Below are 22,696 nucleotides of genomic sequence, written 5' to 3' on the forward strand. Positions count from 1 at the left end.
TCAGTAGATTTTTGTTATATGGTCCTAGTGTCATTTTGATATTTTGAGGGTTGTATTTATGTACAGTATTGGGAGATGTAGTAAACTTTGGTATTATGTTTCTAGTATTATGCTTATGGATGGATGTTTGGATTTTATGTTCATTGTTGCGTAGAATTCCGCTGTGTTTGACAGGTATCCTCGTTACCCACGGATTCGGGTTGACCATTTTATCTTTTATGTGATATTTTATATTTAGAAATTAAGGGACGTTACAGTAATACATTCCATACACATAAGAGAAGCGGTCGGAAGTATGCATAATGCCCTTAATAAGTTTGGCTCGTGACAACTATCCATGTCGATGAGCTACTCAACTGAGTATTCTTCCACTCATATTTTTTTTGTTTGAATTTCTTATTAATTTCCTCATCATTTATGTAGATGAGTGAGTTTGAGATGGTTTAAGAATCTTTAAATCAAATTGGTGCTTGCTCATGTATATTAAATCCTCCTAAGATTCATACTTACCAATTTAATAAATATACTGACCATATGGAAAAGAATTATACAGATCTGGCTTACAAATGTTATATCATAGATGGACTCCAATGGTTTCATGTCTTTTTTCATGATTGAGAACTAACTTGCCTATTTTTGTGACTTTAAGTGACATGATCAATCAAGAATAATTTCTGCTTGCTGAATATAAGGGATTTAAATTTTTGGATCATGGTGCTATTCATTGATGTATATCATATTCACTAAATGATCTTTAGTGGTGCTAACAGTACCTTCTCTAAACAAATCTTTGAGTTGAATTAATTAAAAACTTCTAATAGATTAAATTCTTAGTTAAATTCAGTCCATTGTTGTATTCCCTGTGAATGAGAACACCTATTTACACAAATAACGAGTGTATATATAAACTGAGAGAAGTGGCCATCATAACAGTATAGAGATATATAATAACAAGTAAAAGGAACTATTTATTATTTAATAAAGCATCGGCAGACTAGCCAGCTGCAATTCTCTGATTGTCCCATGCTATCGCCATATACAGTCAGGAAATTAAACACACCCTCACACGCATCCGACCACTGGCGAATTTAGTTATATATTTTTAAAGACAGAGTAATACATACGCATCAAGTAGTGGTAGTAGTAGTAGTAGTAGTAGTAGTGGGGATGGGGAGAGGGTGAAAGCCATGGCGAAGGCTGGCTTGCCAAACTTTCTCAATGTCAAACACAATGTGGCCGCACTCATGCACCTTCCATTCTTCCAGTACGTGCACTATGCCGGCCACCCTCCCTGCACTCATCGCTCTTCTCGGCAGCCAGTTCTGCATGTCATCAATCACACCCACGCACATTCTTTTCAAATTTTTCTATATTAATACACAGTAAATACTCTTATCTCTAATTATATATGTATAAAAATTATATATATCTGAAATTTTACAAAAAGACAAGGATATCTATCTCTTTTTAAAAATTCCAAACATCTCCCTATAGACCTTTTGTTAGAAAAACACAAATCTCTTTTTATATTTTGTAAAAAGATAAGTTTCTTTAAGAGAAATTTATTATTTTAGGGATGATTAATGTAATTTTTGAAATCTTATAAAATTTCTATCTTTTTATTAAATTTCAAAAGAGGTGAGTGTCTTTTGCACTACATATAAATTAAAAATATGTTCGCACTGACCTCACAGGAGTCGACGTTCTCGAGAGACACAGGAGCCATCATCGCGGGCGTGGTGTGGTAAGTGCAATCTTTCCTAACTTTCTTTGGTGGGAACTCTGAGAAGGGTATGAATACTGTTCCCTTTGGTGCCCTCATTTGCTCTTTGTCTCTCATTCCCTCTCCAACTATCCATGTCTATATTGCCAATATATGGACTTTGAATTTATTTTAAAAAATTTTAGAAAAATAAAAGTAATAGGGAAAAAAAAAAAATTTACCTTATAAGCATAACTTTTTGAGAGTTCCAAGTTATTTTTGGACTGGTTGACCCTTGTATAAAGCTTTGCATATTCAGCCTCACGTAAAACAGCCACCTAAGCAATAAGAAGCTTATATCAACCCGACTAGTAAAAATTGCTCACGCTTTACAATAAAAAGAAAGCTCAAATACATATGAGGTAAGTTAAAAAAGAAAGATTAAAATTTTGAATTATATGTAGACGACATTGGAATGATTAAGTGTGTTTTCAGGAGAATAAAAATTGCTCAAGGATAACACACAAATTTGAGTTTTGAACTTTCATAATAGACACTAATTATGAGAGAATCCAAATATTAAGATCGATCCTAACAATATATAATTGGAATGATATATCATTTTAGTTTGGAATTTGAATGTAAGTACAATCTTATTATCAGTAAAGGTGCACAGAAAAAATATTTATGGAATATATTGTTTCATTAAACGTTACCTCACATAGTACAAACAATATTTAGGTATAACTTTTTTGTTTGTTTTCAATGAGATTAGTTATCATATATATATATGTATTTCAATAATAAGTTTTAACAATAATATCATAATTTAACACATAATTTTATATTATTTGTTCAACATAATTGACAAATATTGATAAATTCATATGAATAATATAATATTTATAAAAATTGCATGTAGCACATAAAACTTCAAAAATATTATGCACATGTACATATGATATAAATTTATTTGTGGCGGATCAATTTAAATGTAAAATTAATTGATAAAAATAACATACTGATATAAACCATGATAATAATGAATGAGGATTTAAGATGTAAAATTTGAGTAAAGTTTAAATATTTTTTTTTATAAAGTATGGAAATTTAAACACTTATTAAATTGTATTGTACTGTATTTATTATATTGAATATTTTAAAAATATTCCTAAAATATTTTTAGGCCTTTGTTGGAGAGAATCAAATGTGGGACAGGCGCGATAACTGCAAGCCATTAGCCTATCAACTAGTAGGTGGGTTAGTAATAAAGGGAAGGGGAGAACACCTGTATTTATAAATGAGGGAGAGAGACTTCAGGTCTCGAATGTCTTCTCTAAGAATAGATGGGGAGGCTGAGAGTGAGCAAGCCATCAGCCCGTCAGCATGAGAGTCTTTCTTCTTCTTGTTTTCTCACATGGAAAATTTGTCTATTTTGTGTTGCTTTCTTAGTGTCCCACATAAAGATAAGATGCTAGTAGGGTACATGGGAAATGATATATAATATATTCTTCTGTAAACATTTGTCGTGTCTGATGCAAACTTTTATTTCTATTAAATATGAAATGCTAAACCCTAGTGACAGTGAGCTGGCCAGGATGGGTCTATCTTTGAGCTTCAAAACTTGGCTCAGTAATAATTCTTGCCCAGGGAAGAATGCCGTGGGCCTTTGTGATCCATCTCAAGTAAAGGGCTTAGTGCAGCCCTAGAAAAAGCCTTAGTGACGAGTAATCCCCTGTTTGGAATATCCTAAAATATAAAAATATCAAAACTATTTTTTCATATTTTAAATAAATATGTGTCAACAGGTAGTATTTAATTTACACTCAAATAAACACTTATTTTTAAAATATATTTTTTAGAACTATTCTTTTTCTTTAAAAAATAATTATTTTCTGAAAAAGCATTTTGAAAAATACTTATATAAAGAAGTAGTTATAATACGTAACCCTAGATTATTTCAAATAAATATTTTTTTTAATGAAAAATACTTGTGTACAAAGTGTTTCCAAATGATCCCTGGGGCGTTAGTATAGTATTGTGGGCCTGAGGTGGTCAATTCCCAACTAGTGGCGAGTGCGGGCCTTTAAAAAAATCGTTGCAATATGTATTGCTGTTGTGGGCCTGAGGTGGCCCATCTCTATTACCCTACTTACAGTATAAAATCAAATCAAGATGGGAGCGCAGCAAATTAAAGCCATGATTTGTAAGGACGTACCTTGATGCCCTGGTGGCACAAGGCGAAGGCAATGGAAGAAGCAACCTTAGAAAGGCGTCCTGTGAGGAGGACTTGGGTTGTCCCCTTGGGGATGCTGTTGACCACAATAGCCACTGCTAAGCTGCTTCCATCCACCACCTTTGTCTTCAACTTTGGGTTCCTTTGCACATAAAGCCCACCCCATTTGTTGAGTGTCTCTCCCTGTAAAATAAATAAATTATATGATCAAAGAGAGTGTCTCATAAATATCCTAGTAGTTAGAGGTGAGACGTTTGTGTTGAATGAATCTTCTTTTTGTAGAGACATAGCCTCATGCAATAAGAGTATGAGACTTTCATGTTGTTGATTTCAATTAGGTTCAAAGCTTAATTATTAGATGTTAAAAATGTGTATGGGATGAGAGATAAAATGTCTCTTAGGTGCTTGTTATATAATCCATTGGATCTAAGCATCCAATGGAGAGAGAGAGAGAGAGAGAGAGAGAGAGAGAGAGAGAGAGAGAGAGAGAGGCAATGGGTCAATGACTTGCCTGGTTTAAAAGACCCAAACTCAATACCCTAATTCCCCTTTCTTCTGCATCCAATATGGCTTCTTCAATCAACTTATTAATTGATTCCCTTTGCCAGCTGAAGTAATACTGCAATATATATATATGACAATGCCATTATTTATAAGAAGTATATGAAATCATCAATCATTGAATTACTATTGAATGTTCAATCATGCTTGTATGAGCAATTACTTGAATAGCATATTTTGGGATTGCCCATGTTTGTAAGTTGAGTTTTTTGAAGTGGTTCCTCTCAATGACAAAAGTGCGACCATAGATCCAAGTTACCACGGTAGACCAACAAGTTAGAGGCCACATTGCCCACATGTACCACTTGTTAGGTGTGTGGGGATGGGATGCCAAAGATGCAAATCCTAGTCTGAGATGATATATGGAATCAGGGGTTGTTAGATGTGTCAAGTGCACCACATTGGGCGAATCTTCTTGTCTTTGTAGTGATCTTTCATACAATTTCTCTGATGTCTTGTCCATGGTTCCATAGACGTAGTCATAGATTGGCATGAATAGTGAGTAATTAGTTCGAAACTGGGTATGATGCAAAGAGTGAAACCTGTATATGTTAATAAAAGATATTGTTAGGTATCTATAATTTGTACATATGTATGTGTGTGTTAGGTATAGGGGAAGAGAGATTAAATTGAAGGTTACTTACGAGGGGGTGTACACCAAATACTTGAGAGGGGGGAAGATGGAGAAGAGGGTCTTAGGAATAAGCTCGAAGTTGCAATGGCCCATATTGTTCATAAAATCAATATAAGTGATGTAACCAGCAATGGCAATTATAGACCCAGTATCGGTAAACACCGATGTTAATAATGGAATTGCAAACAAAAGGAAGTATACTATGTGTTCTGCAAATGGGTGGATCACAGCTATCCAAAGAGGAAAAGAAGAAAAAAAGGTCATATGTATGTTAATGGAACATCATGTATGGTTCAAAAATATATAATATATGATTATTTATACTAAATGAACACAAATGGATATATATGCATGATACTTACAAGTAATGGGCTCGGTGACAATAGAAGAATGATGGTGAGAATGGTAGCGTGAGTAAAGATAATGGTGGTGGAGTGCTCTATGGAACCAGTAGTAGAGAAACTCCACAGGCCCCATATGAAGCAAAATTATAAGAATAATACCATTTGTTCTCCACATGGGCAGTTGAGATGCCTGAGGCATTGTCAAGTTAACTAGGTAGAGTATAATTCCATTAAACAAAATTTGGTCATCCCTGCAAATTACACCACCCAACTCGTCATTCTATATTCATAATGTAGACGTTTTGTGTGTGTGTGTGTGTGCGCGCGTGAGAGAGAGAGAGAGAGAGACCAGTTTCTTTCTCTATCAACTTGGTGGAATTCAATACTCTTGTCGACAATCCTATTGTTGCCTTTGGTAGTTCGATAGCGAGAAAGGGAAATCCATATTTGATTGTGGAGCATCCTCCACAAGAGAAGTGGGAAAATGGCCAAGTTTGTGAAGTCCCTCTTCCTTTCATCTTTCAGTGTGAAATATGAGTATATGCTATGGACCACCCATGGCACCAATGTCAAGTACTTCAACCCACCATAGTTATATGCAATTAAGTAGAGAGAAAAAATCAAGTAAATATTTAGATAAAAATGTGAATAATTCTTAAGGACTACCAATCACGAGGCATCAACCCAAATAATCAAGCAACACACTTTCTTTTCTACTCTTCCTCCTTAGCTTGCTTCGGCCTCCACACTCTATATATAGATCAGCAATCAGCTGCAACTGGATGCATGGCTGGTTGGCTCAAGAGCCTTTCTCATTTATTTCTCAGCCACGTGTCACTCAATGCTGCTGCCATGCATGCATATGCATCAACTCATGACCAGCAACACAAAGCATGGAGCCCTCCCCCTTAATTACGTGGTACGGTGGCAGTGTAAAAATAAATTAATAAAACATTTAGATCATGCTGAGACCAAAAACAGAATTCAAATCGAACTTTTTAAGCACAGACGTTAGCCCTTCGTAAAAATTAATAAAATGACATATGTAGGAGGCGGGGTAGGCCTATGGTAGTAGTCAGGACCCCTCGCACCAAATTGATGAAAATATTCTATTCACGCATGATATTACTAACAAAATCAAAGGCCACATACCAAGCAATTTATTAAGTTCTATAAAAGATAGTTAGAACATGCATATCAAAATAAAAGTCCAAATAGGTAATTTAAATAAATTTTCTAAAATATTTAAAATCAATTCTGGATGAAACTTAAAAGAGAAGTGGTTCCATCCTTTTGAGACTTCTCAAGGTGAGATGACTCCGCCAGATGCGTATAGGAGAAGTTAATACTTAAATTTTCATAGTTAATTCAATGAAAAAACTCACGAGAGGGGTATTTGCATCCTTTGAGATTTCTTGAAGTGAGATAAATCTTGTGTATTTGAGAAAACTTCCAGATAGGCACAGGAAAATTCAATAGTAGAATAACCAATTAAATAATAGGGTCCATTGTATGCCAGTTTGATATAACTTAAAACTATCATAATCAATTACGTGTAATTCGTCTTTCGATGAATGATAGGGAACACTAATTTCTTCTTTTCTCATAACCGTAACCTTGCACCTTACTTTGACAGCACAAAGTTTTAGTTCCTCAATAATAGATTTGCTTGAAGACTAATTAATCAGTTGATAATAATTAAGTGATCAAAATGCTCTTGGGTAAACAAGTTAGTAGCAACTCTGTTGATTCTAATTAGCTCATTTCTCAGCCCCATAATTTCCATATTGATTGCCATTAAAATGAGTTGCAGTGGCTTTAAGACCTTATTAGAGTTGTTAGTTTGTTGATTGTTAGTTTAGTTGTTAATTTTATTAATTGTTAATTCAGTCATATTTTTCATTTTATATACTAGTATAAATACCATGTAAAGAGAATTCTTTTATTAATTCCAGAATAATATAGTTTATTTATTTAACATGGTATGAGAGCAATTTTCTGCTGCTCTTTGTAGTTCTCTCTCTCCACTTGCGAATGACGATTGACGAACCATTCGTCGTCATCACTGAATCTTGGAGCGCGATTCGCTTCTCTTCGAAGCTGTCTCAAATCGTCGCAATTCGTAGGTGCAAGTCAATGTTCGCCTCTCAAAGCACTGCTCACTGGGCTCCGATTGATTGTTCCGATGTTTGACAAGCTTAACAAGTACGCCAAATATCAGTGCGACAGGGATTGAATGCAATTTGGGTAGTTGTTGATTGTTTAACCAAGACTGCTCATTTCATTCCTATTAAAATTGGTTATTCCATGGACAGACTGACAGAGATATATGTTCAGGAGATAGTTCGTGTTCATGGAGTACCAGTATCCATAGTCTCGGATCGAGATGCTCAGTTTACTTCATGATTCTAGAAAAGTTTTCAGAAGGCTATGGGTACGCAGTTAGCTTTTAGTACTGTTTTTCATCCCTAGACAGATGGCCAGACTGAGAGGACCTTTTAGATATTAGAAGATATGCTTCGTGCCTGTGTGCTTGATTTTGGGGGCAGTTGGATCCAGTATATGCTGTTAGTGGAGTTTGCTTACAATAATAGCTATCAGGCTAGTATCGGTATGGCTCCATACGAGGTATTATATGGCAAGAGATGTCGTTCTCCTCTTTTCTGGGATGAAGTATGTGAAAGGCGAGTATTGGGTCCCGAGATAATACAACAGGCATCCGATAAAGTTCGATTAATAAGAGAAAAAATTAATACAGCACAGAGTCGGCATAAAAGTTATGCAAACATTCGCCGATGAGGGTTGGAATTTGATGTGGGAGATCGAATATTTTTGAAGATAGTTCATTTGAAAGGAGTTATGAGATTTGGGAAGAAGGGCAAGTTGAGCCCTAGGTATATTGGCCCTTTTGAGATACTTGAGATTATAGGGTTAGTAGCCTACACATTAGCTTTGCCGCTAGCTTTGGCTGGTTTTCATGATGTGTTTCATGTTGCCATGTTACGGAAATACGTCTCAGATCTATCTCACATCATTAGCTATGTAGAGATAGAGCTTAAGGATTCATTAACATATGAAGAAGTACTAGTATAGATTTTGGATAGGAAGGTTCAGACTTTACGTACTAAAGAAATACAGTTAGTAAAAGTTTTGTGGAAGAATCACGTTGTAGACACCCTATTTTTGCCCTAACCAAATAGAACACGGGGTCCCCTCTTATTATTTTCATTATTATTATTATAACCTTATTATTATTATTATTATTTTATTATTATTATTATTAGTATTTTTATTATTACTTTCTTATAATCATTTTTTATTTATTATTATTACTAGTAGTATTATTAGTATTACTTTACTACTATTATTTTGAATATATTTATTATTATTATTATTATTATTATTAGTACTTTACTATTATTTTGCTAGTATTATTATTATTATTATTATTATTATTATTATTATTATTATTATTATTATTATTATTATTCATTTTTATTATTATTACTAGTACTTTTATTATCTTTATTTTATTTTTACTTTACTATAATTATTTTTATTTTTCATTTATTTTATTGTTATTATTTTTGATATATTATTATTATTATTATTATTATTATTATTATTATTATTATTATTATTAGCATTAGTATCTTATTTTGGCTATTATTATTTTTATTATATTTATTTTGATTAGTAAAGTTATTATTATTATTATTATTATTATTATTATTATTATTATTAATTATTACTTTTACTATTAGTATTATTACTTTATTTATTATTATTATTATTATTTGGCATTAGGTGTAGGGTTTTGGGGAGATGCCTATTTAAAGGCAAGTTCGCGGAGCCAACCCCCCGGGGGGGGGGGGGGTGTGGGGAAGCCAAGCTAAAAATAAAAAAAAAATCTCCTTTCTTCTCCTTCTTCTTCTTCTTCTTGTTCTGCTTCCCAAGCACCAGAGCTCCAGCCCACCTTCCCTCTCCCTTGTTCTCCTCTGTTGCAGATCACCCAGACCCACCAACTTCCCTGCCGGAGCACCAGCAGCCGGCAACCTGCTGCACGGCGATACACCACCCGAAGTCTCCATCTTTGCCAGTAGCCAAGCCACCTTGCACTGCCGCCAGTCCACAGAACCAGCCACCTCCAAGATCCTCCATCACCTCCTTCTCTAGCGTTTCCTCGGCAGGCAGCAACCCAGCCCTGCTATCCTCACGGCTGCAACTCCATCGCCACCATCCCTCCAGCCCACGCCGCGAACATCCACAGCCACCGACGGCCTCCCCTGCTGCACCGACCACCCCCACAACAACCAGCCCCGTGAAGACCCTCTGCTCCCAGCTCCGCACCAGAACACCCGATAGCTCCCAGCCAGACTCTCTGCCACCCAGCTCCGGCGGATCCCCACAGTCCAGCCACATCTGCTCCGTTCTCCGGCAGCCCCCTCGGTGAGTGTTCTGCATGCGAACCAACACACACACACACACACACACATTTACACATCCAGAAAAGACACTTTTTACACACAAATTTACACACACAATTTCACACACACTACACACACACATGCACGTGTGGTTTTTTTTATTATTTATGTTTTTTATTTATTTGTTTTTATTTTTTTATATATATTATATTATTGTTGTTTTATTCGCTCTAATATCTAATGTTGGAGTTGTTTTTGTTTTTGTTTTTGTTTTTTTTCGGTTTTTTTTTTTGTTTTTTGTGTATATGCAGGTATGTAGGTTTCTATGGTTTTTATTGGTTATTTTAATATTTAGTATTCATATTCATGGTAGGTTTTGGTTGTATTATTTATATACATTAATTTTTTTTATTGTGGAATTTTTATAGTTGGAATTTGTTTGGATATTTAAAGTTTAATTTTGTTTTATTCATTGAACTGTTAATATTATTATTGCATGTTTAATACGTAGTTAGAATAATTGTTGTAATTATTTACTTAAGGGTGTCTTTGTTTGATATCTCTATGTTTAGGGCTATTTAGGGTTTTTGTCATAATTAATGTTCACATATAGGGTTAGTGTTTATTTCATGTGTAGCATATTATTTTTTTTTAGGGTTCTACACCAATCTTTAATTCGATAATTTTCCGTTTAGTGGTTATATTGAATATTCATATATTAGTATTAGCTTTAGATTATTTCCATAACTTCACTGTTTGTTTACCTTTGTACAATGACCCACTGATTTTAAGATTGCTTGGTTTCCATAATCTGATTATAAGTTTGTTTCCTTAGCTTTAACAATTTTGTTTCTATATTGAACAACTATCCATGTTGACGAGCCACTCAACTAAGTATTCTTCCACTTATATATATTGGTTTGAATTTCTCATCAATTTCCTCATCATTATCATTTTTGTAGATGAGTGAGTTTGAGATGGTTTAAGAATCTTTAAATCAAATTGGTGCTTGCTGTAACAACCCAAAGAATAATGATATTTAAATAGTAGAGAAGGCGGGAAATGGAAATAGAAACAGAAGGAGGCAACAAGAGCGTTCATCGACGATATTGCACTTTGGACGTAATAACTCAAAAGTTTTACATAGGGCCTCATCGACGAAGGCAGGGAGTTCGTCGACGAGCTCATAAGTAGGTCTCGTTGACGAAGCCACACCTCGTCGATGAAGCCACGCCTCGTCGATGAGAAAATGCCGAAAGGGGTTTTTGGGTAGTCTGAATTTCGTCGACGAGGAGGTAGGGTTCATTGACGAAATTACTTAAGAACTTGTCGACGAGATGACGTGTCTCGTCGACGAATCCAACCCTATAAATAGTTGAAACCCAGATTTTTTTTATGAGATTTCAGCGCAAACTCTTTCTCGCTCTCTCTAAAACACCTCTCCCTCCTCTCTTCAATCTTGACCCCATTTCTCGCCAGATTGAAGATCTGCTGCCACCACGACGCTCCTGGCGAAGTTCACTGCAAGTCTACTGGAGTTGATCGTGGGAGAAGTTGGTTTGGAATTCATCCCAAATCCAAGGTAAGGCAATTTATTTAGATTATGCATTCCTCATAGTTATAAGAAATGTTATGGGTAAGAAAATACTGACGTTTTATTCTGGGGGATGTTATTTTCAGGGTGTTGAGTGGAGAACCCTGCAGGTGTAGGGCTAGAGTTTAGTGAGAGGCTTTTCAGATTTAAGGTAGGGGAAATATGCTATGTTAGGAGATTTATTTACGTTATCAGAAATTTTATATATATATATGCATGTATACCAAATGTTATACGGAATATGAATTTTTGAAGTATGTGTAGCCTGAGTACATGATATTGATATGGAATTTTATGGAATTTTTTCAATATTTCAAGTTATACAGATATAGTTAGATATTTGCAGATTTTATACAGATAGAATATGTGTACATATACAGTTTTATTCAGATGATTATACAAACCAATGTATATAATAGTATACAGATATTTATTCAGAACAATATATACAGTGTGTATAGAAAGTTATGTTTTCCTAAATGTCATAACACTCAGAGTATACAGATAGATTATACAGATAGAAGATACAGACAGATTATACAGTTATAGCATAGAGATGCTACAGATATTACAGTATTTACAGTACATAAATATAGTGTTATGATTATTTTGGAAACATAATGAAAACAGTATAAAGAGTATAGTATGTATATATATATATATATATATATATATATATATAGTATCAGATCCCTGTGGAAAAGTTACAGATAGATATAGTACAGATACAGAATATAGAGCACGGTACCGATGCTAATATAGTAGAGTGCAACCACATATATCAGATAGTGTGTGGGTACCGTCAACTGTGCTCGGAGAGTATGCAGCTCCCCAGTTCACTGGATTGAGGGGGCTAGTTTGACGAGGTAACAGCCAGTCCCGCGCCTAAAAGAGTATGCAGTTTGGTCGGACTGAGGTAGTGTAGAGTATAATGACTTTTCTAGAGGACCGACCAGGTTAAGTCCCGCCTACGGGTCGCACAACCCTGTCATGAGGGGTTAAATCATGACATACAGAGTCCTAGAGGAAGAACACAGTTATGTATATGTATACAATTTTACAGCATTTGTTAAATATAGTATGATATTAGCAGTATGAAAAATAGAAAGTTTAGATGATACAAATGTTTTAAATTACTATAAATGTGTTTTACTGATTTGATGGATCTTATGGTTTTAAATATGGTTATTATAGTTTTATGACTCGGTCGCCACACACTAATAATAGCATATTTCCATTTACTGAGCATCGACTCACCCCATTACTTTACTATTTTTCATGTGAGCCAGTTAGACGAGCAGATCAGGCTCGCGGATAGAGAGTCTTCTTGATTACACTGGTTGTAGGGTGAGTTTGTGACAGAGTTTTTGTATTTTTGGGGTAGTTGACACTGTAGAGAGAGAGAGAGATGTGTTATGTAGCAATGGTTTGAAAATATTGAATTCTGGTATTATATATATATATATATATATATATATATGTATATGTGGTTATATGATGTATGTTTTCCGCTGCATAGGGGTGCCCATTACATACAGATGTCGGAATAATTTATTATAAAAAAAAATGATATAAATTTTGAGGACGTTACACTTGCTTATGTACATTAAATCTTCTTAAGATTCATACTTACTGACTTAATAAATATATAGACCATAAGGAAAACAATTATACAGATCTAGCATTTTTTTTTTTGGGTAAAAGAGGGCGGCACCTCCATTTATTTATTAATAAACCCTTACTTTTTGCGGAGGAATACCGTGGTAACAAGTTAAAACAAACAAACCAACTGGAACAAACAAAATTAAACATAACTAACAAAGTAAATAAAAATATAAAAACAAGAAAAAAAAAATGAAATACACCAAACGAAATTCTAGAGATGAACTAACGACGAATGGAAATAAGACCCAACCTATCCATACCTTTCAGATAACGTGGTAGAAGATATTGTTTTTCGTAAATTACATTATTTCATATTTCTCCTTCTTTAGTAAGAAAATAAAATGCACTATTGTCTTCCCTATATTGATGCATCACCATGACATTCACTCCTTCTAAATCTGCTACGAGCTCCTTCCAAAATTTTCAAAGATACCACAAAGTACATTTACCTTTCCGAAACCAATAAACTACCATTCGCGAGTCACTTTCAATAATATACAGATCTAGCTTACAAATGTTATACCATAGATGGACCCCGATGCTTTCATGTCTTTTTTTTCATGATTGAGAAATAACTTGCGTATTTTTATGACTTTAAGTGACATGATCAATCAAGAATAATTTCTGCTTGCTGAATATAAGGGATTTAATTTTTTGGATCATGGTGCTATTCATTGATGTATATCATATTCACTAAATGATCTTTAGTGGTTGCTAACACTACCTTCTCTAAACAAATCTTTGAGTTGAATTAATTAAAAACTTCAAGTAGATTAGATTCTTAGTTAAATTCAGACCATTGTTGTATTCCCCGTGAATCAGAACACCTATTTACACAAATAACGAGTGTATATATAAACTGATAAGTGGCCATCATAACAGTATAGAGATAATAACAAGTAAAAGCAACTATTTTTTATTTAATAAAGCATCAGCAGACTAACTAGCTGCAATTCTCTGATTGTCCCATGCTATCTCCATATACAGTCAGGAAATTAACACACCCTCACACCCATCCGACCACTGGCGAATTTAGTTGTATATTTTTAAAGACAGAGTGATACATATGCATCAAGTAGTAGTAGTAGTGGGGATGGGGAGAGGGTGGAAGCCATGGCGAAGGCTGGCTTGCCAAACTTTCTCGATGTCAAACACAGTGTGGCCGCACTCATCCACCTTCCATTCTTCCAGTGCGTGCACTATGCCGGCCACCCTCCCTGCACTCATCGCTCTTCTCGGCAGCCAGTTCTGCATGTCATCAATCACACCCACGCACATTCTTTTCAAATTTTTCTATATTAATACACAGTAAATACTCTTATCTCTAATTATATATGTATAAAAATTATATATATCTGAAATTTTACAAAAAGACAAGGATATCTATCTCTTTTTAAAAATTCCAAACATCTCCCTATAGACCTTTTGTTAGAAAAACACAAATCTCTTTTTATATTTTGTAAAAAGATAAGTTTCTTTAAGAGAAATTTATTATTTTAGGGATGATTAATGTAATTTTTGAAATCTTATAAAATTTCTATCTTTTTATTAAATTTCAAAAGAGGTGAGTGTCTTTTGCACTACATATAAATTAAAAATATGTTCGCACTGACCTCACAGGAGTCGACGTTCTCGAGAGACACAGGAGCCATCATCGCGGGCGTGGTGTGGTAAGTGCAATCTTTCCTAACTTTCTTTGGTGGGAACTCTGAGAAGGGTATGAATACTGTTCCCTTTGGTGCCCTCATTTGCTCTTTGTCTCTCATTCCCTCTCCAACTATCCATGTCTATATTGCCAATATATGGACTTTGAATTTATTTTAAAAAATTTTAGAAAATAAAAGTAATAGGGAAAAAAAAAAAATTTACCTTATAAGCATAACTTTTTGAGAGTTCCAAGTTATTTTTGGACTGGTTGACCCTTGTATAAAGCTTTGCATATTCAGCCTCACGTAAAACAGCCACCTAAGCAATAAGAAGCTTATATCAACCCGACTAGTAAAATTGCTCACGCTTTACAATAAAAAGAAAGCTCAAATACATATGAGGTAAGTTAAAAAAGAAAGATTAAAATTTTGAATTATATGTAGACGACATTGGAATGATTAAGTGTGTTTTCAGGAGAATAAAAATTGCTCAAGGATAACACACAAATTTGAGTTTTGAACTTTCATAATAGACACTAATTATGAGAGAATCCAAATATTAAGATCGATCCTAACAATATATAATTGGAATGATATATCATTTTAGTTTGGAATTTGAATGTAAGTACAATCTTATTATCAGTAAAGGTGCACAGAAAAAATATTTATGGAATATATTGTTTCATTAAACGTTACCTCACATAGTACAAACAATATTTAGGTATAACTTTTTTGTTTGTTTTCAATGAGATTAGTTATCATATATATATATGTATTTCAATAATAAGTTTTAACAATAATATCATAATTTAACACATAATTTTATATTATTTGTTCAACATAATTGACAAATATTGATAAATTCATATGAATAATATAATATTTATAAAAATTGCATGTAGCACATAAAACTTCAAAAATATTATGCACATGTACATATGATATAAATTTATTTGTGGCGGATCAATTTAAATGTAAAATTAATTGATAAAAATAACATACTGATATAAACCATGATAATAATGAATGAGGATTTAAGATGTAAAATTTGAGTAAAGTTTAAATATTTTTTTTTATAAAGTATGGAAATTTAAACACTTATTAAATTGTATTGTACTGTATTTATTATATTGAATATTTTAAAAATATTCCTAAAATATTTTTAGGCCTTTGTTGGAGAGAATCAAATGTGGGACAGGCGCGATAACTGCAAGCCATTAGCCTATCAACTAGTAGGTGGGTTAGTAATAAAGGGAAGGGGAGAACACCTGTATTTATAAATGAGGGAGAGAGACTTCAGGTCTCGAATGTCTTCTCTAAGAATAGATGGGGAGGCTGAGAGTGAGCAAGCCATCAGCCCGTCAGCATGAGAGTCTTTCTTCTTCTTGTTTTCTCACATGGAAAATTTGTCTATTTTGTGTTGCTTTCTTAGTGTCCCACATAAAGATAAGATGCTAGTAGGGTACATGGGAAATGATATATAATATATTCTTCTGTAAACATTTGTCGTGTCTGATGCAAACTTTTATTTCTATTAAATATGAAATGCTAAACCCTAGTGACAGTGAGCTGGCCAGGATGGGTCTATCTTTGAGCTTCAAAACTTGGCTCAGTAATAATTCTTGCCCAGGGAAGAATGCCGTGGGCCTTTGTGATCCATCTCAAGTAAAGGGCTTAGTGCAGCCCTAGAAAAAGCCTTAGTGACGAGTAATCCCCTGTTTGGAATATCCTAAAATATAAAAATATCAAAACTATTTTTTCATATTTTAAATAAATATGTGTCAACAGGTAGTATTTAATTTACACTCAAATAAACACTTATTTTTAAAATATATTTTTTAGAACTATTCTTTTTCTTTAAAAAATAATTATTTTCTGAAAAAGCATTTTGAAAAATACTTATATAAAGAAGTAGTTATAATACGTAACCCTAGATTATTTCAAATAAATATTTTTTTTAATGAAAAATACTTGTGTACAAAGTGTTTCCAAATGATCCCTGGGGCGTTAGTATAGTATTGTGGGCCTGAGGTGGTCAATTCCCAACTAGTGGCGAGTGCGGGCCTTTAAAAAAATCGTTGCAATATGTATTGCTGTTGTGGGCCTGAGGTGGCCCATCTCTATTACCCTACTTACAGTATAAATCAAATCAAGATGGGAGCGCAGCAAATTAAAGCCATGATTTGTAAGGACGTACCTTGATGCCCTGGTGGCACAAGGCGAAGGCAATGGAAGAAGCAACCTTAGAAAGGCGTCCTGTGAGGAGGACTTGGGTTGTCCCCTTGGGGATGCTGTTGACCACAATAGCCACTGCTAAGCTGCTTCCATCCACCACCTTTGTCTTCAACTTTGGGTTCCTTTGCACATAAAGCCCACCCCATTTGTTGAGTGTCTCTCCCTGTAAAATAAATAAATTATATGATCAAAGAGAGTGTCTCATAAATATCCTAGTAGTTAGAGGTGAGACGTTTGTGTTGAATGAATCTTCTTTTTGTAGAGACATAGCCTCATGCAATAAGAGTATGAGACTTTCATGTTGTTGATTTCAATTAGGTTCAAAGCTTAATTATTAGATGTTAAAAATGTGTATGGGATGAGAGATAAAATGTCTCTTAGGTGCTTGTTATATAATCCATTGGATCTAAGCATCCAATGGAGAGAGAGAGAGAGAGAGAGAGAGAGAGAGAGAGAGAGAGAGAGGCAATGGGTCAATGACTTGCCTGGTTTAAAAGACCCAAACTCAATACCCTAATTCCCCTTTCTTCTGCATCCAATATGGCTTCTTCAATCAACTTATTAATTGATTCCCTTTGCCAGCTGAAGTAATACTGCAATATATATATATGACAATGCCATTATTTATAAGAAGTATATGAAATCATCAATCATTGAATTACTATTGAATGTTCAATCATGCTTGTATGAGCAATTACTTGAATAGCATATTTTGGGATTGCCCATGTTTGTAAGTTGAGTTTTTTGAAGTGGTTCCTCTCAATGACAAAAGTGCGACCATAGATCCAAGTTACCACGGTAGACCAACAAGTTAGAGGCCACATTGCCCACATGTACCACTTGTTAGGTGTGTGGGGATGGGATGCCAAAGATGCAAATCCTAGTCTGAGATGATATATGGAATCAGGGGTTGTTAGATGTGTCAAGTGCACCACATTGGGCGAATCTTCTTGTCTTTGTAGTGATCTTTCATACAATTTCTCTGATGTCTTGTCCATGGTTCCATAGACGTAGTCATAGATTGGCATGAATAGTGAGTAATTAGTTCGAAACTGGGTATGATGCAAAGAGTGAAACCTGTATATGTTAATAAAAGATATTGTTAGGTATCTATAATTTGTACATATGTATGTGTGTGTTAGGTATAGGGGAAGAGAGATTAAATTGAAGGTTACTTACGAGGGGGTGTACACCAAATACTTGAGAGGGGGGAAGATGGAGAAGAGGGTCTTAGGAATAAGCTCGAAGTTGCAATGGCCCATATTGTTCATAAAATCAATATAAGTGATGTAACCAGCAATGGCAATTATAGACCCAGTATCGGTAAACACCGATGTTAATAATGGAATTGCAAACAAAAGGAAGTATACTATGTGTTCTGCAAATGGGTGGATCACAGCTATCCAAAGAGGAAAAGAAGAAAAAAAGGTCATATGTATGTTAATGGAACATCATGTATGGTTCAAAAATATATATATTATATGATTATTTATACTAAATGAACACAAATGGATATATATGCATGATACTTACAAGTAATGGGCTCGGTGACAATAGAAGAATGATGGTGAGAATGGTAGCGTGAGTAAAGATAATGGTGGTGGAGTGCTCTATGGAACCAGTAGTAGAGAAACTCCACAGGCCCCATATGAAGCAAAATTATAAGAATAATACCATTTGTTCTCCACATGGGCAGTTGAGATGCCTGAGGCATTGTCAAGTTAACTAGGTAGAGTATAATTCCATTAAACAAAATTTGGTCATCCCTGCAAATTACACCACCCAACTCGTCATTCTATATTCATAATGTAGACGTTTTGTGTGTGTGTGTGTGTGCGCGCGTGAGAGAGAGAGAGAGAGAGACCAGTTTCTTTCTCTATCAACTTGGTGGAATTCAATACTCTTGTCGACAATCCTATTGTTGCCTTTGGTAGTTCGATAGCGAGAAAGGGAAATCCATATTTGATTGTGGAGCATCCTCCACAAGAGAAGTGGGAAAATGGCCAAGTTTGTGAAGTCCCTCTTCCTTTCATCTTTCAGTGTGAAATATGAGTATATGCTATGGACCACCCATGGCACCAATGTCAAGTACTTCAAACCCACCATAGTTATATGCAATTAAGTAGAGAGAAAAAATCAAGTAAATATTTAGATAAAAATGTGAATAATTCTTAAGGACTACCAATCACGAGGCATCAACCCAAATAATCAAGCAACACACTTTCTTTTCTACTCTTCCTCCTTAGCTTGCTTCGGCCTCCACACTCTATATATAGATCAGCAATCAGCTGCAACTGGATGCATGGCTGGTTGGCTCAAGAGCCTTTCTCATTTATTCTCAGCCACGTGTCACTCAATGCTGCTGCCATGCATGCATATGCATCAACTCATGACCAGCAACACAAAGCATGGAGCCCTCCCCCTTAATTACGTGGTACGGTGGCAGTGTAAAAATAAATTAATAAAACATTTAGATCATGCTGAGACCAAAAACAGAATTCAAATCGAACTTTTTAAGCACAGACGTTAGCCCTTCGTAAAAATTAATAAAATGACATATGTAGGAGGCGGGGTAGGCCTATGGTAGTAGTCAGGACCCCTCGCACCAAATTGATGAAAATATTCTATTCACGCATGATATTACTAACAAAATCAAAGGCCACATACCAAGCAATTTATTAAGTTCTATAAAAGATAGTTAGAACATGCATATCAAAATAAAAGTCCAAATAGGTAATTTAAATAAATTTTCTAAATATTTAAAATCAATACTGGATGAAACTTAAAAGAGAAGTGGTTCCATCCTTTTGAGACTTCTCAAGGTGAGATGACTCCGCCAGATGCGTATAGGAGAAGTTAATACTTAAATTTTCATAGTTAATTCAATGAAAAAACTCACGAGAGGGGTATTTGCATCCTTTGAGATTTCTTGAAGTGAGATAAATCTTGTGTATTTGAGAAAACTTCCAGATAGGCACAGGAAAATTCAATAGTAGAATAACCAATTAAATAATAGGGTCCATTGTATGCCAGTTTGATATAACTTAAAACTATCATAATCAATTACGTGTAATTCGTCTTTCGATGAATGATAGGGAACACTAATTTCTTCTTTTCTCATAACCGTAACCTTGCACCTTACTTTGACAGCACAAAGTTTTAGTTCCTCAATAATAGATTTGCTTGAAGACTAATTAATCAGTTGATAATAATTAAGTGATCAAAATGCTCTTGGGTAAACAAGTTAGTAGCAACTCTGTTGATTCTAATTAGCTCATTTCTCAGCCCCATAATTTCCATATTGATTGCCATTAAAATGAGTTGCAGTGGCTTTAAGACCTTATTAGAGTTGTTAGTTTGTTGATTGTTAGTTTAGTTGTTAATTTTATTAATTGTTAATTCAGTTGTATTTTTCATTTTATATACTAGTATAAATACCACTGTAAAGAGATCTTCTTTTATTAATTCCGGAATAATATAGTTTATTTATTTAACATGGTATCAGACCAATTTTCTGCTGCTCTTTGTAGTTCTCTCTCTCCGCCTGCGAATGACGATTGACGAACCATTCATCGTCATCGCTGAATCGCTAAATCTTGGAGCGCGATTTGCTTCTCTCTGAAGCTGTCTCATATCGTCGCAATTCGTATGTGCAAGTCAATGTTTGCCTCTCAGAGCACTGCTCACCGGGCTCCGATTGATTGTTCCGATGTTTGACAAGCTTAAAAAGTACGCCAAATATTTGTTCCAAGACATTGTAGTATTCTGCAAATTTTCAGTCTGCAAAATAGAGATCCTCTCGTAGAGCTGCTTCTTCTCTTTCAATCTCCTCAATAATCAACTTCACCCTTTCTGGAAGTCGAGCATTTAAATTTTGATTATCAGATGAAGAATCCATGTCACAGGAATGGAAAATATCCTCAATTTCCTTCTCTGTCAGATGAAGCTGCAGTTTGTTCAAATTAAGCCGCCTAGCAAATCTTTCATGGCTTTGGATGTGGAGGAGGAGACAGCCTGCTCCCAAAATGGAGAAGAGTCGCAGAACAACAAATCAAGTAAAAAAAGAAATCATTACTTGTAAAAACCCCCAAAAAGAGATATAAAAGATTAGTGGATTGATTATAAATAAAAAAATAAAAAAATAAAAAAATTAATTAATCGGATTTTAAAAAATAAAAAAAAATAATAAAAAAAAATAATTAAAATGTATTTTTATTTTTTTAATAAAATATATTATTATTAATATTAATTAAATATATTTATTATTATTATTATTATTATTATTATTATTATTATTATTATTATATGTTAAATCTTAGATTATAATTCACGCCCCCCCACCTCCGATCTTCTTCTTCTTCTTCTTTTCTTTTCTTTTCTTTTCTTTTAACTTGCAACTCTACAAGCTTCTCTCTCCTCACGTTCTCTCTCCCTCTCTCCTTGATTTCGTGATGGATTTTCGCCCAATCAAAGATCCGAAGATACCACTGGACTCCATTCGTCGCTGCCGTCATTTCTACCGGAGCGGATCGGTGGTAGGAGCGGCATAGGCATATTCCCTAGGGTAAGTCATTTTCTCCTTTTTCTTTAATTTCTTACAAAATATAAGCCCAATTGACGAACGGACACCACCACGAGAATTTAGGAATGATTCTCTACAAGTCTAATGGGACGGAATTCTCGTAGGGGTGTCGGGCTAAACATCAAATTTGGGGTGTAGGGATTATTAAGGGGCTTATTTTTAATTAATTAGCATTAATTTAGAAATGTTAAAATATTAAGCATCTGGGACTGAAGTAAGATTTTTGGAATTTAGGCTCCGGGTGAGCGCTGCGGGCGTAATTTTGGGACCCGTGGGCAAAATTTAGAAAATTAAGTGGGGACGTAAAATAATAGTTTAAATACTAATTTGAGGTATATGAAGCTTAGGGAAGGGTAGATGAGTATTATTGTGGAGAAATAGATTAATTAATCTGAGGAAAATGTAAATTGTAGGAGTTAAATGTCGGACGCCAAGGGCGTGAAATTTTGGGTCCTAACGAATTTCTCAGTAGCCAGGTAAGGGAATAAACTAAAACAGTTATTTTCCATGCAAATTATTATTAATTATGAGTAAATTTATTTTCAGAAAAGCATATGCTATATTGTTTATTATGAATAAAAGGTGCGATTGGGAAAATATTGTTATGATGATTAAAATATATATGTATGTATGAGATGCCGAAAAATCACGATTTTAGAATATGAAGTATGACTTTTAACAGCATATGTGTGACATGAATATTATTTTATGTGAAATATATTATGATGTGAAATATTTTACGAACAAAGCATGATTTCGGGTATTGTGAAAAGATGAGTTATGTTGTGATGAATTTGACGAATATATGATAAATGATTTATTTTCATAATATATATATATACCTGAAACGATTTTGGCGCGAGGCCATGTATTTATGTTATCGGCACGAGGCCGTATTTATGTTATCGGCACGAGGCTGTATTTATGATATCGGCACGAGGCCGTATTTATGCATGATTTCGGCATGAGGCCGTAATTACTATATTTTTGGCACGAGGCCGTAATGATATTATATATATGATCATGTATTATATGTTATTACAACCAGGATGTTAGTTTAGTTCAGTTCA

General features: G+C 34.4%; 2 protein-coding genes across 2 annotated transcripts; both read right to left on the bottom strand.

The window, feature by feature from the left end:
• Nucleotides 1-1,127: 1,127 nt before the first annotated feature.
• On the bottom strand, nucleotides 1,128-12,760 carry LOC131166546 (very-long-chain aldehyde decarbonylase CER1-like). The gene is made up of 11 exons (XM_058125137.1): nucleotides 12,756-12,760; nucleotides 9,836-9,935; nucleotides 5,827-6,053; nucleotides 5,496-5,728; nucleotides 5,144-5,363; nucleotides 4,663-5,041; nucleotides 4,450-4,557; nucleotides 3,921-4,121; nucleotides 1,945-2,040; nucleotides 1,688-1,861; nucleotides 1,128-1,322 (listed from the first exon to the last, which is right to left on the bottom strand). Exons 1-11 carry the CDS (start codon nucleotides 12,758-12,760, stop codon nucleotides 1,128-1,130), a joined length of 1,938 nt encoding a protein of 645 aa, XP_057981120.1.
• A 1,303-nt stretch (nucleotides 12,761-14,063) lies between these two features.
• LOC131166547 (very-long-chain aldehyde decarbonylase CER1-like) lies at nucleotides 14,064-19,150 on the bottom strand. The gene is made up of 9 exons (XM_058125138.1): nucleotides 18,909-19,150; nucleotides 18,578-18,810; nucleotides 18,224-18,443; nucleotides 17,743-18,121; nucleotides 17,530-17,637; nucleotides 17,007-17,207; nucleotides 15,033-15,128; nucleotides 14,777-14,950; nucleotides 14,064-14,411 (listed from the first exon to the last, which is right to left on the bottom strand). The coding sequence occupies exons 1-9, from the start codon at nucleotides 19,148-19,150 to the stop codon at nucleotides 14,235-14,237; spliced, it is 1,830 nt and encodes a 609-aa protein (XP_057981121.1). The 3' UTR covers nucleotides 14,064-14,234.
• Between the last annotated feature and the right edge of the window lie 3,546 nt (nucleotides 19,151-22,696).

The sequence above is a fragment of the Malania oleifera genome, chromosome 10 (genome assembly GCF_029873635.1).
Source record: "Malania oleifera isolate guangnan ecotype guangnan chromosome 10, ASM2987363v1, whole genome shotgun sequence".
NCBI lineage: Eukaryota > Viridiplantae > Streptophyta > Magnoliopsida > Santalales > Ximeniaceae > Malania > Malania oleifera.

Bases quoted from the DNA above. Each gene is read 5' to 3' on its own strand.
- LOC131166546 (XM_058125137.1), bottom strand. The intron at 4,122-4,449 runs GCAAGTCATTGA...TTTATTTTACAG, and splicing joins GTTTGGGTCTTTTAAACCAG to GGAGAGACACTCAACAAATG. The intron at 2,041-3,920 runs GTACGTCCTTAC...CTTATTGCTTAG, and splicing joins TGTGCCACCAGGGCATCAAG to GTGGCTGTTTTACGTGAGGC.
- LOC131166547 (XM_058125138.1), bottom strand. From the start codon at position 19,150: ATGGTGGGTTTGAAGTACTTGACATTGGTGCCATGGGTGGTCCATAGC. The intron at 18,811-18,908 runs GTCTCTCTCTCT...TGTAATTTGCAG, and splicing joins GTTGATAGAGAAAGAAACTG to GGATGACCAAATTTTGTTTA. The intron at 17,208-17,529 runs GCAAGTCATTGA...TTTATTTTACAG, and splicing joins GTTTGGGTCTTTTAAACCAG to GGAGAGACACTCAACAAATG.